We start from the raw sequence: 13,603 nt of genomic DNA, 5'->3' as shown, positions 1-13,603 counted from the left end.
GCATCAGTCACCGGCAGGGAGTGTGGTGAGGGGAGATAGGCCTCCACACTTGGAGGGCCTGGGAGTTCCCAGAGAGGTGGAGTCTAAGACCCGACCTGACATATAGACACAGACAAACAGGCACACACAGACACAGACATGCATTCCCACCCTCATGCACACATAAACAAACACTCAGCACTCACCCAACGTAGGAATAAACGTAAATGGACATGTACACACAATCACACTCCCCAAACATACTCTATATGAATTACAGTTTCGAAGTTACATTTGGAGAGAAAGGGCTTGACTTTCGATAGACGTCTGAGGTGGTAGAATGCTGATTTTACCACCCCATTCACGTGGTCATCAAAGGTAAGTGCAGGATCGATCTTTACTCCAAGATTTATGTTTGAACTCTTCAAATGAGAGGTCAGAACAGCAAAATCAACATCTGGAGGGTTGGAAAATTGATTTGGGCCAAGTAAAATCGCTTCCGTTTTATGATCGTTAAAATAAAAAATAAAAAATTGCCATCCATGACTTAGGCAGTTAAGGAGAGGTTGAATTGGGAAGGTATCCGCATGACTAAAAGGTAAATAAAGCTGGCAGTCATCAGCATATAAATGAAATGACACATTATGTTTTCGGAAAATCACGCCAAGAGGGAGAAGATATAGCCAAAATAAAAGATGCCCAAGATGCCCTGCGGCACGTAGAGGGGCCACAGAGGATGAAGCCCCCAACATACCCCAACATAACACGAAAACCTTTGTTAGACAGGTATGATTAAAACCACAACAGTGCCAAGTCAGAAATTCCCACACAATGGTAAAGGTGGGAGATCAATAGATTGTGATCCACTGTGTCGAAGGCAGTGGTCATGTCCAATAAGACCAGCACTGCATATTTACCACGATCAGCAGCTACCAGAACATCATTGATAACTCTTACAAGGGCTGTCTCCGTGCTGTGAAAAGGCTTAAAACCGGATTGAAAAATTTCAGACAACTGGAAGTCATTCAAGTAGTCCATCAGCTGAGTATAAACAATCCTTTCCAAGATCTTACTTAGAAAAGGAGGCTTAGAGATAGGTCTAAAATTTGACAAGACTGAGGTATCTAAGCCAGGTTTCCTAAGCAAGGGATGTATAACTGCGTGCTTAAACTCACTAGGTACTTGACCAGACAAAAGAGTAGTGTTAATAATGTTCAGAATGTGAGGTCCAATAATACGAAGGGTCGGCAATAGAAGGAGTTGGAGGTCTCATGCTTTCAACCTTGTCCACAAAGAAATTAATAAACTTATTACACAAAGCCTCAGAGGACGGCACGGAAGCATAGCAAGTACAGAATTTATAGTGTTATACAGAACACAAGGGCTATGCCAGTTTTCTTCTGAGTGGCTGCTACTCAGAAGAAAAAACAAACAAAAAAGAAAAACAAAAGTAGGTGCACGGTGAAAACTAAATGTCTGAGATGACCTTTAGTACAAATGTACAAGTTACATCTGACCCAAAAGCTCAGACTGCTTTCAAACACTGTTTCAGAGCGTTTTTCTACTCTTGGCTACCAATCTCATTGTTTGCAACATTGGCCAAATTCAATATGAGCATCAAGATGCCTGGAAGCATGATAGTTCCTTCTTCATAATTAAAGATTGTTAAAGTTGTTCATAATACAGAAATACAAACATGTAGTTACTAGGGGTGGGCTTAAAAAAATCGATTTCCCCAAATCAAAACTATTTTAGTTTGAATAATGCGATATCGATTCATTAAATCCTGTATAAATGTATTTTGCCAGAAACACCAGAATCTCAGGTTAAAGCTGACAAAACTATTTCAACAACCATCAAACAGCTAAAACAGCAAATAAGAGCAGGTAAACAGATTCCGCAAAAAGATGTAAACACAAAGCACGGATCTCGTCATTCACCCGGTGACACATACGCGACACGCCATCGGGTGCCGAAAGTCGACATGTCACAGATTCTGAAACTGCAGGTTTTGTCACTCTCCCACCAAAATTCACTGAACCAGCAGCAAAAGAAGATCAAAACTACGCTTCATGTTTGAAAAACATTAACATGATTTCTCTCTTGCTTTTGCTGTTCTGCTTCCACCAAGATAAAAATCATACTTCCTGCACAGCTATGTGTAGACCAGTTTACCATCAAAAATCTGTTTTCTGCATTATTCGTTTGCTTATCAAACACCAGTCTACGTTGTGCACAGCACTGTTGCCCGCTAGTTGGAGGTCAAAAATGACCTCCAACTAGAAAGTCTAATTTCTGCTGTTCAATATCGAAAAGATTTTAGTTTTTACAAAATATGCCTAATTGCAAAATACTTACCGCTGCCTCTAATAAAACCCCTGCAAAAAGCCAGGCCAGGAAAATCTCCTTTATGTTTTTCTATGCTTTATCCTCAGTTACTTTGACACAATTTTGACTGTCTGAGTCAAAACTGAATCAAATCAAATCAGTTATAGAAATAGAAAATCAATACCCAGCCCTAATAGCCCTATTACATAACTGTACATTTCTAAGTTGATCATCGTTACTTGTCAAACATATAGAAATGTTTCCAAGTGTCAGGACATCACTGCTTATATAAGCTTGGTGTACAAATGCATAAAAAAGCATTGTGCATTACGTTTGCCCTAGCAGGTATAAGTGAGCGACATTTACAGAAGTGATATCTGTGTGTGTGTGTAGGAAGGCACATGTGTCAGCATATATGTGTATTCATCTGTCTGTCTACCTGGGTGATACAGGCCCCGGTGAAGGCCACGATGACAGCCACTACGTTGACTGTGAGCTGGAACTGCAGAAACTTGGAGATGCTATCGTAGACGTTTCTTCCCCACATCACCGCCTTGACAATGCTGCTGAAGTTGTCATCAGTCAGGATAATGTCAGACGCCTCTTTAGCCACGTCCGTCCCTGCGATACCCTGACAGAGATTGAGACAGAGTGAGGGGGAGTCAGAGACTCATGACATGATTCATGCAAGCATTCAAGCATCCAAATTACTTTGGAGTGCTACTGTCTCAATATCATGCTGTCCTGCCTCCAAGTGCTACCACTTGGCATGAGTAAGAGCTGTGGCCAAAATAAAATGTGCACTACTCAAAACACTTGTTATTACAAAGTACAATGGAAAATACTCTGTCCTTTACAGATTTATAATAGATGTATTTTATACATCTTGAATCATAAAAAGATTTACTTCAAAAATACAGAATAAGAGACTGATTACTACAAAAAATGTCATGACAGAAGCACATTAATCCCAAATAAACACTAATGGTGAACAGTATCTCAGGTTACCATGGCAAAGCCCACATCAGCCTTCTTCAAAGCTGGGCCGTCATTAGTTCCGTCTCCTGTTACTGCAACAACCTGCCTCTGTTCTACAACGCTGCTATCAATGATGCCTGGGTGCAAACACAAAGGAGGAAAAAAAACAGTTTTAATTGGCAGTGAATCGGTTTGTATATGAGTGTGTGTTTTGGTTTATGGACTCACCTTTAACCAAAGTGTGTTTATCAGTTGGTGAGGACCGAGCCAGCACGCGCAGTTTGGGCCAGATTTTATCGATACGCTCCTGTTCAATCTGTTAGTTTAAAACAAAGAAAAGCCATTAACTAGTCTCTGCTTTAACTACATGTCACTGTCGATTCAAAGCGTTAAACATGTTACAAAGGTGTGACTGACAGAAAAAAATAATAAGGAGAAGAAGCACTTGATTCTTATATACTGCCCTCCCTCATTCAGTGTAACCATCCTGCACCCTTGTATAATGATCACTTACACACAGCATTTTTAAGTGTACATTTAAATTCATACTGCATAGAAAACTAGAGCCACAGCACTAATCAACAGCCATCTATTCCATTAAGCATTCTGCTAAATTTAAAGCCTAAAGCTAAATAGGCGGGATAAAAGCATTGCCCATACAAATTTTGCCTTTTATTGTGTGCACTAACTACAGTGGATACAGCCATGCCAGAGGTAATCTGAACCTCTTTATATTGGTTGCAAACCCAAATAGCTTTCCTTTGATAATTTAACTGATTTTAGATGCCATCTTTGTGCAAGTGGACTATGAAAATAGAGTAGCTAATATTCTGTGTGCTGCATCCTGCATGCTCTGTCTAGGCATCTACCTCGCACAGTGTACTTCCTGTAATTAGAATGCATCTGACTCCTAGTGTGTTTCATTTTAGATTTGTGAATTATTTGTGATTTGTGAATAGTTTCTCCTCCTGTCATGGTCTGGCAGCCCTCGCCAGTCAACCTTCACCCGATGTGTCTGTGTATTGTGTTTTGTTTTGGTCTTGGCTCCCCTCTGGTCCTCTATTTCCCTGTTTGTGTGTATTTGTTTTTGGACGTGTGTGTGTTTCCGGAAGTCCAGTTGCGAACGTCTGCAGACCCTGAAGATTTCCTGCACTGAAGTCAGCCACACCTACTGCTCATCAGTTCTCGCCAGCTGCAGCTGCTTGTCATCGCGGGCAGCCTCCCTACTTAACTGTGTGGCTGAGCTTCAGTCGATGCTGGATTGTTGAGTTTAGTTGTCAGTATAGCCCCAGCTCAATAGTGAAAACTTTGTGTGTATATCTGTGTGTTGCTCGCTAGACTAATCGTTGCGTCTTGTCTTGCCAGGATTTGGGATTGGAGCCCCTGTACAGAATGAAATTTGGAGTTTCCCGATACACGCCACAGACATGAACACTGTGTGGGATTTGGGAGAAATCGCCACGGGGGCCACAGTGCGGGGATTGTCACATTGTTATTCACCTTTGTTCACTGTAAATAAATTAACTGTCTTTCTTTTGGAAAAGTCCTGTGTTTGGGACGGATTCTTACCACAGATGTCACACCTCCCAAATGTCATAAATTGAATTTATTAGTTTTTTAGAAAATTGAGCCACCTATGACTTGCATATCAGTTTATCAGCATATTTTACATATTGACATTAAATAAATACAAGCTTATATATAATAAATGTAACCCGGATTAAAAAGATGCATAAATAGTAAAAGATAAGTAAAGTCTGAGAATATAAATACCAAAGAGTAAAATTCATTTGTTCAATTTCCTTGTAAACATGTTTGCATTGTTTAAAATAAGCTATCTTTCTTTTATTGGGAATTGCTTGTGAGAACTGTAATTTCCTACGGGGATATGGTCTGTGAAGGTAACACAGGCTGGAGAAGGAAAAAGAGAAAAAAAAAGACAATTCAAGGAGAGAGGGCGGGCTTACGTGAGTTACACTGAGCATCCGGAGAAGTTAGCTTGTTTGTATGTAATGTTAGTAAGTGTGTTTTGACTTTTCGTAAAGACAAGTCACAATGTCTATAAGCTAGTGACATTACACATAAAGTTTCAGCGTGAGTCTGCTGGACTGTGTGTTTTGTTTCTTGTGTCCGCGCACGCATTGAGTTAAAGTGAGGCTAACCCAGCCGTTCGCTAATAAGGACTACTGTAGACTGCCGTTTCACTAAAGTTGTGGAACGTAACAAGCTGCAGAGGATCGTTACTGAACTGGATAACAACGGACAGACCCCAGATAGTCACTCAGAGTACCTCTGGCAATGTGGGAAGCATCCTCATATACAATGTGGTTTACATTGTATATGAGGAGATTCTGTGTACAGCTGGTAAATTGCTGTGTGTTTTTTGCTTTGCCTGAATACTGAAACCTGCCATTTTATTATTTTATTGTTTTAATTGTTTGGTAAATTGAAGGAGGGTTGCAATGCTCTACTTTACATGGTGTATGACACGATTTACTGCACTGTAGACACTAGTGTTCATTTTCGCGTGTAGTACTACTGTTAAGGAATAAGCTTCATTGATCCCAGAAACAAAAGAGAAGTTAATTTAAAAATATTGTATGAGAGTACACTAGAAAAAGAACCCAAAGCCCATTTATTTAATGGTATTGAGTAAATGAGGGCTACATAAAATGGAGGCACCGCTGGGATGTTTTTGAGTTTCATAGAAGTATTAAAGGGGCAACATGCTAAAAAAAAAAAAAAAAGTTAACCTACAGTAGCTAGTTTACATTTCTTAGTATTTTTGGCTACAAAGAGTATGGCAGACCACACCAGGCTTGCTGCAGAGCTGAAGAGTTGGTGTCGGGGTGAAGGTTTGGGGGAAGCTAAAGCAGTCTTGGTTCTGGTTCCAGAAGAAGTGGAAATAGCCCAGATAGAAGGAACCTTGGAGACTATTAAGTGTCTAGGGCGAGTCCGGGTTACAGGGCGCTTGTTCCACACCCCCTTGAGCTGCCTAATGGTTCTCTGTGAATGCAAACAAAGTATACCTAAAGATAATGCACCCAAGGAAGTGCTGAACCAGCACAGTGGTGAGAAATGGCCGATAGTGACTCTTAATGAATGTGCAGCTCCTGACGATTTTGCTGTGAAGTTGAAGAGTCTCTTAGACACTGAGGGTAGGACTATGAAAGACATATACAAAGCATATACAATGCCTTGCTCCGCCGCAGCCCAGCTCTGATCCTTCCATAAACTCCACTGAGTCTGTCTTGCAAGCGGTTGGTGATTTTTTGGAGAAGGCACGTAAACCACAAGCTGAAGGTGGTTATTGGCATTTGAGGCTGTTTTCAGGGAACTTGTAGCTGGTATAGGGCTGTCCTATACCAGCTACAAGAAGGGGACCTAAGGCCAGTTGCATTTGCCAGCAGGAAGCTAAGTCAGGCTGAGAAGAGGTACCCCATACATCAGCTGGAGTTCCTGTCGTTAAAGTGGGCTGTGGTGGATCGCTTTCATGACTATCTGTATGGGGTGCACTTTACAGTGCGTACAGATAATAACCCATTGACTTATGTTCTGTCTACGGCAAAGCTCAATGCCGTGGACACAGATGGTTAGCTGCTTTGTCCACATATGACTTCGATGTCCAATACAGACCAGGCAAGCATAACATAGATGCAGACATCCTCTCCAGAAACTTTGACACTGACACTGAATGGGAGACTATACCAGAGGCAGCTGTTAAATCCATCTGCAAAAGAGTACGTGTGTCAGAAAGCCCAGAGTTACCCACCAGATGTGTCGACCAAACCGGGGCTTCCCCGGAATGAATCCCTGACATCTATGCATTTCCTCTTACGATGGAGTTACAGTCACTGGAACACGTCTCAAAAGCTGATCTCGCTAAGGCACAGAAAGAGGATCCAGTCATTGGTCCAGCGGTCAAAGCTGTCCAACAGAATGTATGGACAGGCAACAGTCCGGAGCTGTTGCTCCTAAAAAGAGAGAAAGATAAGCTGACTCTGCTGAGTGATGGTCTGCTCTACCGCATCACCAAACGTCACTCAGGGGAGGAGGTCCGTCAGCTAGTCCTGCCAAAGGTGTATCATGACGTTGTGTTGAGATCAGTACACAATGACTCAGGACACCTCGGCATAGAGGGAACTCTGGATTTACTCCATCGAAGGTTCTACTGGCCAAGAATGTTGCAAAACACTGCGCAACATATCAAAAGTTGTGGTGAATGCATAACACGCAAGACTCCTGCCCAGAGAGCCGCACCACTTCACCAGATCTCCAGCAGTGGACCTATGGATCTGGTGTGCATTGACTTTCTCTCAATGGAGACGGATTCCAAGGGCATAAGAAATGTCTTAGTGGTCACCGATCACTTCACACGCTATGCCCAGGCATTCCTGACCAAGAATCAGACACTCAAACAGTGGCCAAAAACTTAGTGGATAAGTTTTTTGTCCACTATGGTCTTCCGGCTCATATCCATTCAGACCAGGGGCGAGACTTTGAGAGTCTTCTGATCAAAGACTTGTTGAAGAACATGGGGATACAGAAGTCGCGCACTACTCCGTATCATCCGCAAGGAGACCCTCAGCCAGAGCGGTTCAATTGAACGCTGCTTTCAATGTTGGGTTCACTACAGAAGAACAAAAAGGGCTATGACAAGAGAGTTGGTTTCCAGTCTCTAGAAATAGGAGACAGAGTCCTATTGAAGAACTGGGGTCTCAAAGGGGGGTGGGGTGACTGTAGCTCAGGTGGTAGAGCAGGTCATCTACTGATCGGAAGGTTGGTGGTTCGATTCCTGGCTTCGCCTAGTCTGCATGCCAAATATCCTTGGGCAAGATACTAACCCCAAAATTGCTCTCCGATGCATCCATCGGAGTATGAATGTGTGTGAATGTTAGCTATAAAGCACTTAGAGAGATGTGCTTGTGCGAATGGGTGTGAATGGGTGAATGCACAAGTTGTGTAAAGCGCTTTGAGTGCTCAGATGAGTAGAAAAGCGCTATATAAGAACCAGTCCATTCAAAGGGAAGCACAAGTTGCAAACAAGATGGGGTCCAATACCTTACCAAGTTGTTGGAAAAATGCCCAATCTCCCTGTCTACCAACTAAAGAAGGAGAATAGAAGTGGTCGTCACATCCACAGAGATCACATCCTTCCTATTGGCCAACATGTAAAATTGCCAATCCCTGAAGTAGGCAATAACTGTTGTGACAGACAAAAACCAAAGGGCAAGAAACCAAAGCAGGCCACAGTTGTGTCTGACCCTCAGCTGTCACAGGATTCTGATTCGTCGTCAGAGAGTGAGTACTATGAGCCTCAGAGGCACTACAATACTCAAGAAAGAGTGAGAGAAGCACTAAGACAGGCTCTTAGATCTCAAGCAGTGCCACAAGAGGATTGTGCAAATGACCAGGACAAGGTCAGTGATGAAACTGCTTCTGATGAGCGCAGTGAAAATGAGGAACTGCAACTGGAGGATGGAGGCATTATTCAGGACAGAGAGACTGAGCAAGACCAAATGGTGGATATTAAGGAGGAGTATGACCAAAATGAAGAAGATGATGAAGATTCTGCCCCAGAACCTGATCTGGATCCCAGAACAGCCTGTTCTGTCTGCCAAAACTCAGAAACCAAATACACACCGTAATTTGTTGGGTGACACTCCTAAAATAAGGCCTAGGAGACAGATTAAACCAGTAGTTCGTTTAACCTATGATGAGCCAGGAAAAGCTAAAGATCAGCCTATCACTATTATACATAGAAGGGTTGTCATCACTATAGGCAAAGACTAAGAGCCATAGTATGTAAAAAGGGTCGTCCTAATTCCCAAGAAGTTCTTGTAGTTCCTTGGTAGTCTGTTGAGGACACCAGACATTTAGTGGGGGGAGGGTGTAACCCGGATTAAAAGGATGCATAAATAGTAAAAGATAAGTAAAGTCTGAGAATATAAATACCAAAGAGTAAAATTCATTTGTTCAATTTTCTTGTATATTAAAAAGATCAAAGTTCATGTAAAATGATTAAAAACATGTTTGCATTGTTTAAAATAAGTTATCTTTCTTTTATTGGGAATTGCTTGTGAGAACTGTAATTTCCTACGGGGATATGGTCTGTGAAGGTAACACAGGGTGGAGAAGGAAAAAGAGAAAAAAAAAGACAAAGCAAGGAGAGAGGGCAGGCATGTGTGAGTTACACTGAGCATCTGGAGAAGTTAGCTTGTTTTTATGTAATGTTAGTAAGTGTGTTTTGACTTTTCGGAAAGACAAGTCACAATGTTGTAACTTTATTGCAGTTTATTGTTTGATAACAGCATTTTGGTTATTTTGTAAGTGATTTAAGTGTTAGTCACATGTTTAGTGAGAGCTGTTAATTATAGATTTAATTTTCTTCTAAAGGGAAGCATTTAACAGGTATTTTCATTAGAAAACTGCGTTTCCCAGAATCCTCTGTGGTAGACGAAAGTAACTCTGGGTTTTTAGCTAGCAAAGAAAGTTTCGGGAAGCCATTATATGTTGCTCTGATGTCGAGAAGTTTATTTGTTGTACATTCCCCTTTTTGAAACCTTATATAAAGACTATCGTTTCTACAACGGATGTCCGATCCATTTTTTTGGCTAAGTGGATTTGCCACAACATTTTTTGGTGCCGAAACCCGGGAGAGATGAGCGAACAGGATTTACGCGGAGCTGCCGCCGAAGCTGCGGGAGTGGCGGATGACGAGCATCAGAGAGAAATGGAAAGAACAAAACGGAAACATGGGATGATAAGAGGTGCTACCACACGACTTGTACATCATATTGACTCCGAAATGGCTAAACCAGATCCGGACACTGACCATCTGAGCACATTACTGGAAATGCTGTCGGCAAAGGAGCTCAGCTTGTATGCCTTAGTGAAATAGAACGTAAAGCAGCTCTGGATGACCTGGAGATGGAGATCGAAAGCGCAGAGGAATATAAGGAGCGCATCATTCTGTCCAAGAGCCGTGCACGGCGCACAATTAAGAGAAATGAGGATTGCCGCGAATGAGCCGCGCATCAAAGGGTGAGTGACGCTAGCTCTGCTCATTCATTGGCACAGAGAGCATCGGTAAAGCTTCCTAAGCTGATTATTTACAAATATGATGGAGATGCCAGTTTGTGGCAGGAGTTTTGGAGTCAATATGAAGCTGTTATTCACCACAATGATGCACTATGCAAAAGAGAGAAGTTTACCTATTTGAAAACCTATCTCACTGGCCAAGCAGCAAAGGCAGTTGCAGGACTGATGTTGACAGATGAAAATTATGACAACGCAATTGAGTTACTGCAGAACCGATTTGGAAGAAAGGATGTAGTAATTAGTGCGCACATGTCAAAACTGCTGTTAACTCCTGTTAAAAAATCCTCTGATGTGCATGCTTTGAGGCAGCTGTATGATGAATGTGAAATTCAGATCAGAAGTTTAGAGTCATTGGGTGTAGTGTCAGAAAGCTATGGAAGCTTGTTATGCCCAATATTGCTAAAGATGATTCCAGATGATATAGCTCTTGAATACAGCCGTCAGAGAAATGGAGATGAAGAGTGGAAAGTGTCAGAAATGGTCACATTCCTACAGAAGGAGGTTCAGAGCAGGGAAAGAGCGCTGCAAATGACAAAGTCGTACAACCCACAGAAAACTGAAAATAAACTGTACAAGCCACCGTTCAGTGATGTGAGGTTTAAAAGGCCTAGCATACAATCTACTGCTGCGCTGTACACAGCCAGCCAGAAACAAAACACCTGTATATTCTGTGAGTGTGCCGATCACAAATCGGAAAACTGCCCAAATAATGACACGCTTCAAAGAAAGGACAAGTTAAAGAGAATGGGGAGATGTTTTGTGTGTTTGGGACAGAAACACATTGCAAGATTCTGTAAGACCAAGAATGTGTCCTGTGAGAAATGTGGACGGAGACATCACGTTGCTGTGTGCGGTGGTGAAAGGGTGGATGTACAGGCCCCATCCCAACCAGAAGAAGCAGTGGTCTCCTCCGTGCTCCCTCATTCAGTAAGAGTGAAACCAGGTGAACAAAACACTGTGTTGCTACAGACTGCAAAGGTGTGGATTGAAGGCCCGTCAGGCAGAAGGGTAGCTCGTTGCTTATTAGATGGAGGCAGCCAAAGAAGCTTCATACATGAAACGTTGGTGAAGAGCCTAAATTTACCAGTAATAAGGCAAGAGACATTGACACTGCACACATTTGGGTCCTCCTTTCCCACAAGATCACAGCGCGGCATAGTGAAGGTTATGCTACAAAATATCTGGGATCCTAGCCAGAGTATTGTAATAGAAGCTGTGGAGACCCCACAAGTGTGCTCTGCAATAATGAAGGTTCCTGGTGAACAGATCCAGCATGAGCTTAAGAAAAGAGGACTACAACTAGTTGACTTCCCAGGATCCAATGAGGAACCAGAGCTTGCTGTCCTCATAGGAGCTGACTACTATTGGCAGATCGTGACAGGAAGGGTGGAGAGACTTACAGAAACATTGGTGGCACTGGAGAGCACCTTCGGATGGTCTGTTCATGGTCCAGTCTCTGCATCAACTGTTACAGAGGCAACCTGCATGTTCATTCCGTGTGAGGAAGAGAAACTCCTCTCCAAGCAACTGAAAGCATTCTGGGAAATAGAGTCTCTGGGTATTACAAATGAGACAACAAAGAACCCAGAAGATGATGAGGCTCTGCAGATGTTTGAGAGAACGACTATGTTTAAAGAAGGACGATATCAGGTGGAGTTGCCATGGAAGCCAGAAAAGATAGAGCTCTCAGACAACTACAGAGTTGCCAAAAAACGGCTGGAAGGTCTGAGTAAAAGATTTAAGAAGGATGTCACACTCTTCAGCAGGTATAATCAAGTGGTGGAGGACTACTTGGACCAGAACATTGCAGAGGAAGTGACACCAAACCGCAGCACAGACTCTGTAATGTATTATATGCCTCACCATGCAGTGCTGAGAGAGGACAAAGCAACTACAAAATTAAGAGTGGTCTTTGATGCATCGTCCCATGAAGAAGGCTGTCTGTCGCTGAATGACTGCTTATTTACGGGGCCAAATTTGAATCCAGATCTGCTCAGTGTTCTCCTTAGATTTAGGGAACACGAAGTCGCCTTTCTGGCAGACATAAAACAAGCATTCCTGCAAATACGTCTTGCAGAAAGGGACAGAGATGCAGTCAGGTTCCTGTGGTTCTCAGGTGCACCGAATGGAGAAGTGAATGATCACCTGCACATTGAGGATGACGAGAGTGGTGTTTGGAGTCACACCAAGCCCGTTTTTGCTTGCAGCGACAATTCAACGACATCTAAAACAATATGAAACAAGCCAACCACAAGTGGTGAATACAATAAGGGAGTCACTTTACGTAGATGACTTCATTTCAAGTACACGCTCAGTGGAAGAGGCGTATCACATAACGACGAATGCCAAAGAAATACTGGCGGCTGCTGGTATGGAGCTTTGCAAATGGATGACAAACTCAGCTGAACTGAGGCAGAAATGGGAGAAGAGCTCCACAAACTACATAATGGCACCTGAGACGAATGGAGTAGCATTAAAGGTGCTTGGATTAGTGCGGAGGCCAGAGCCTGATGATTTCACCTTTGACCTTAGTTCACTAGTGAAGCTTCTAACAGAGAAGAAAGGAACCAAACGAAGCGTGCTGCAGTCCTCAGCACGAATTTATGACCCACTTGGGTTTCTGAACCCCTTCACCATTAGGGTCAAGTGCATGTTCCAAGCAATGTGGGAGAGGGGGCTCTCCTGGGATGAAGAATTGCCACCAGATCTGGCACAAGAATGGCAACAGTGGTGTTCAGAGCTTACTCAGTTACACCAGCTCGCCATACCAAGGTGGTACCAATATGCAACAAGAAAGCAAAGATGGCTTGGAATTACATGTGTTTTGTGATGCCAGTGAAAGGGCATACAGTGCTGTGGCCTATCTTCAAGGCAAAACACGAGAAGGAGAAACGACAATGAGCTTGGTCGCATCTAAAGCCAGGGTGGCTCCCCTAAAGAAAATGACGTTGCCACGTCTGGAACTCATGGGAGCTGTGATTGGGGCCAGATTGGCGAACAACTTGATCATCTCGCTGAAGATGGAGCAAGCACAAATAAAAATGTGGACTGACTCCATGATCACTTTGCAATGGATTTGCAGTTCGGCACAAAGGTGGAAACCGTTTGTTGCAAACCGAGTGACTGAGATCCAGACTCTTACGAGTCCATCTTCATGGTCACACATCCCAGGGAAGGCTAATCCCGCTGACCTGCCCACAAGAGGACAATAAGTGGA

At 42.9% G+C, this 13,603-nt stretch overlaps 1 protein-coding gene across 3 annotated transcripts in view; it reads right to left on the bottom strand.

Moving 5' to 3' along the window:
• Window positions 1-13,603, bottom strand: part of atp2b3b (ATPase plasma membrane Ca2+ transporting 3b) — a 91,811-nt gene that overhangs the window by 26,765 nt on the left and 51,443 nt on the right. For all 3 annotated transcript variants that reach the window (XM_087834166.1, XM_087834167.1, XM_087834169.1), the window contains 3 exons: window positions 3,514-3,601; window positions 3,316-3,422; window positions 2,747-2,938 (listed from right to left, as the gene is read on the bottom strand). In XM_087834166.1, coding sequence (XP_087690292.1) covers window positions 2,747-2,938; window positions 3,316-3,422; window positions 3,514-3,601 — 387 coding nt within the window. The remainder of the gene's footprint in view (window positions 1-2,746; window positions 2,939-3,315; window positions 3,423-3,513; window positions 3,602-13,603) is intronic.

Source organism: Neolamprologus brichardi, chromosome 20 (genome assembly GCF_056152115.1).
Source record: "Neolamprologus brichardi isolate AB-2024 chromosome 20, ASM5615211v1, whole genome shotgun sequence".
In the NCBI taxonomy this organism is placed as follows: domain Eukaryota; kingdom Metazoa; phylum Chordata; class Actinopteri; order Cichliformes; family Cichlidae; genus Neolamprologus; species Neolamprologus brichardi.
The sequence above is the reverse complement of the archived record's forward strand: the minus strand, read 5'-3'. Positions and strand labels throughout refer to the sequence as shown.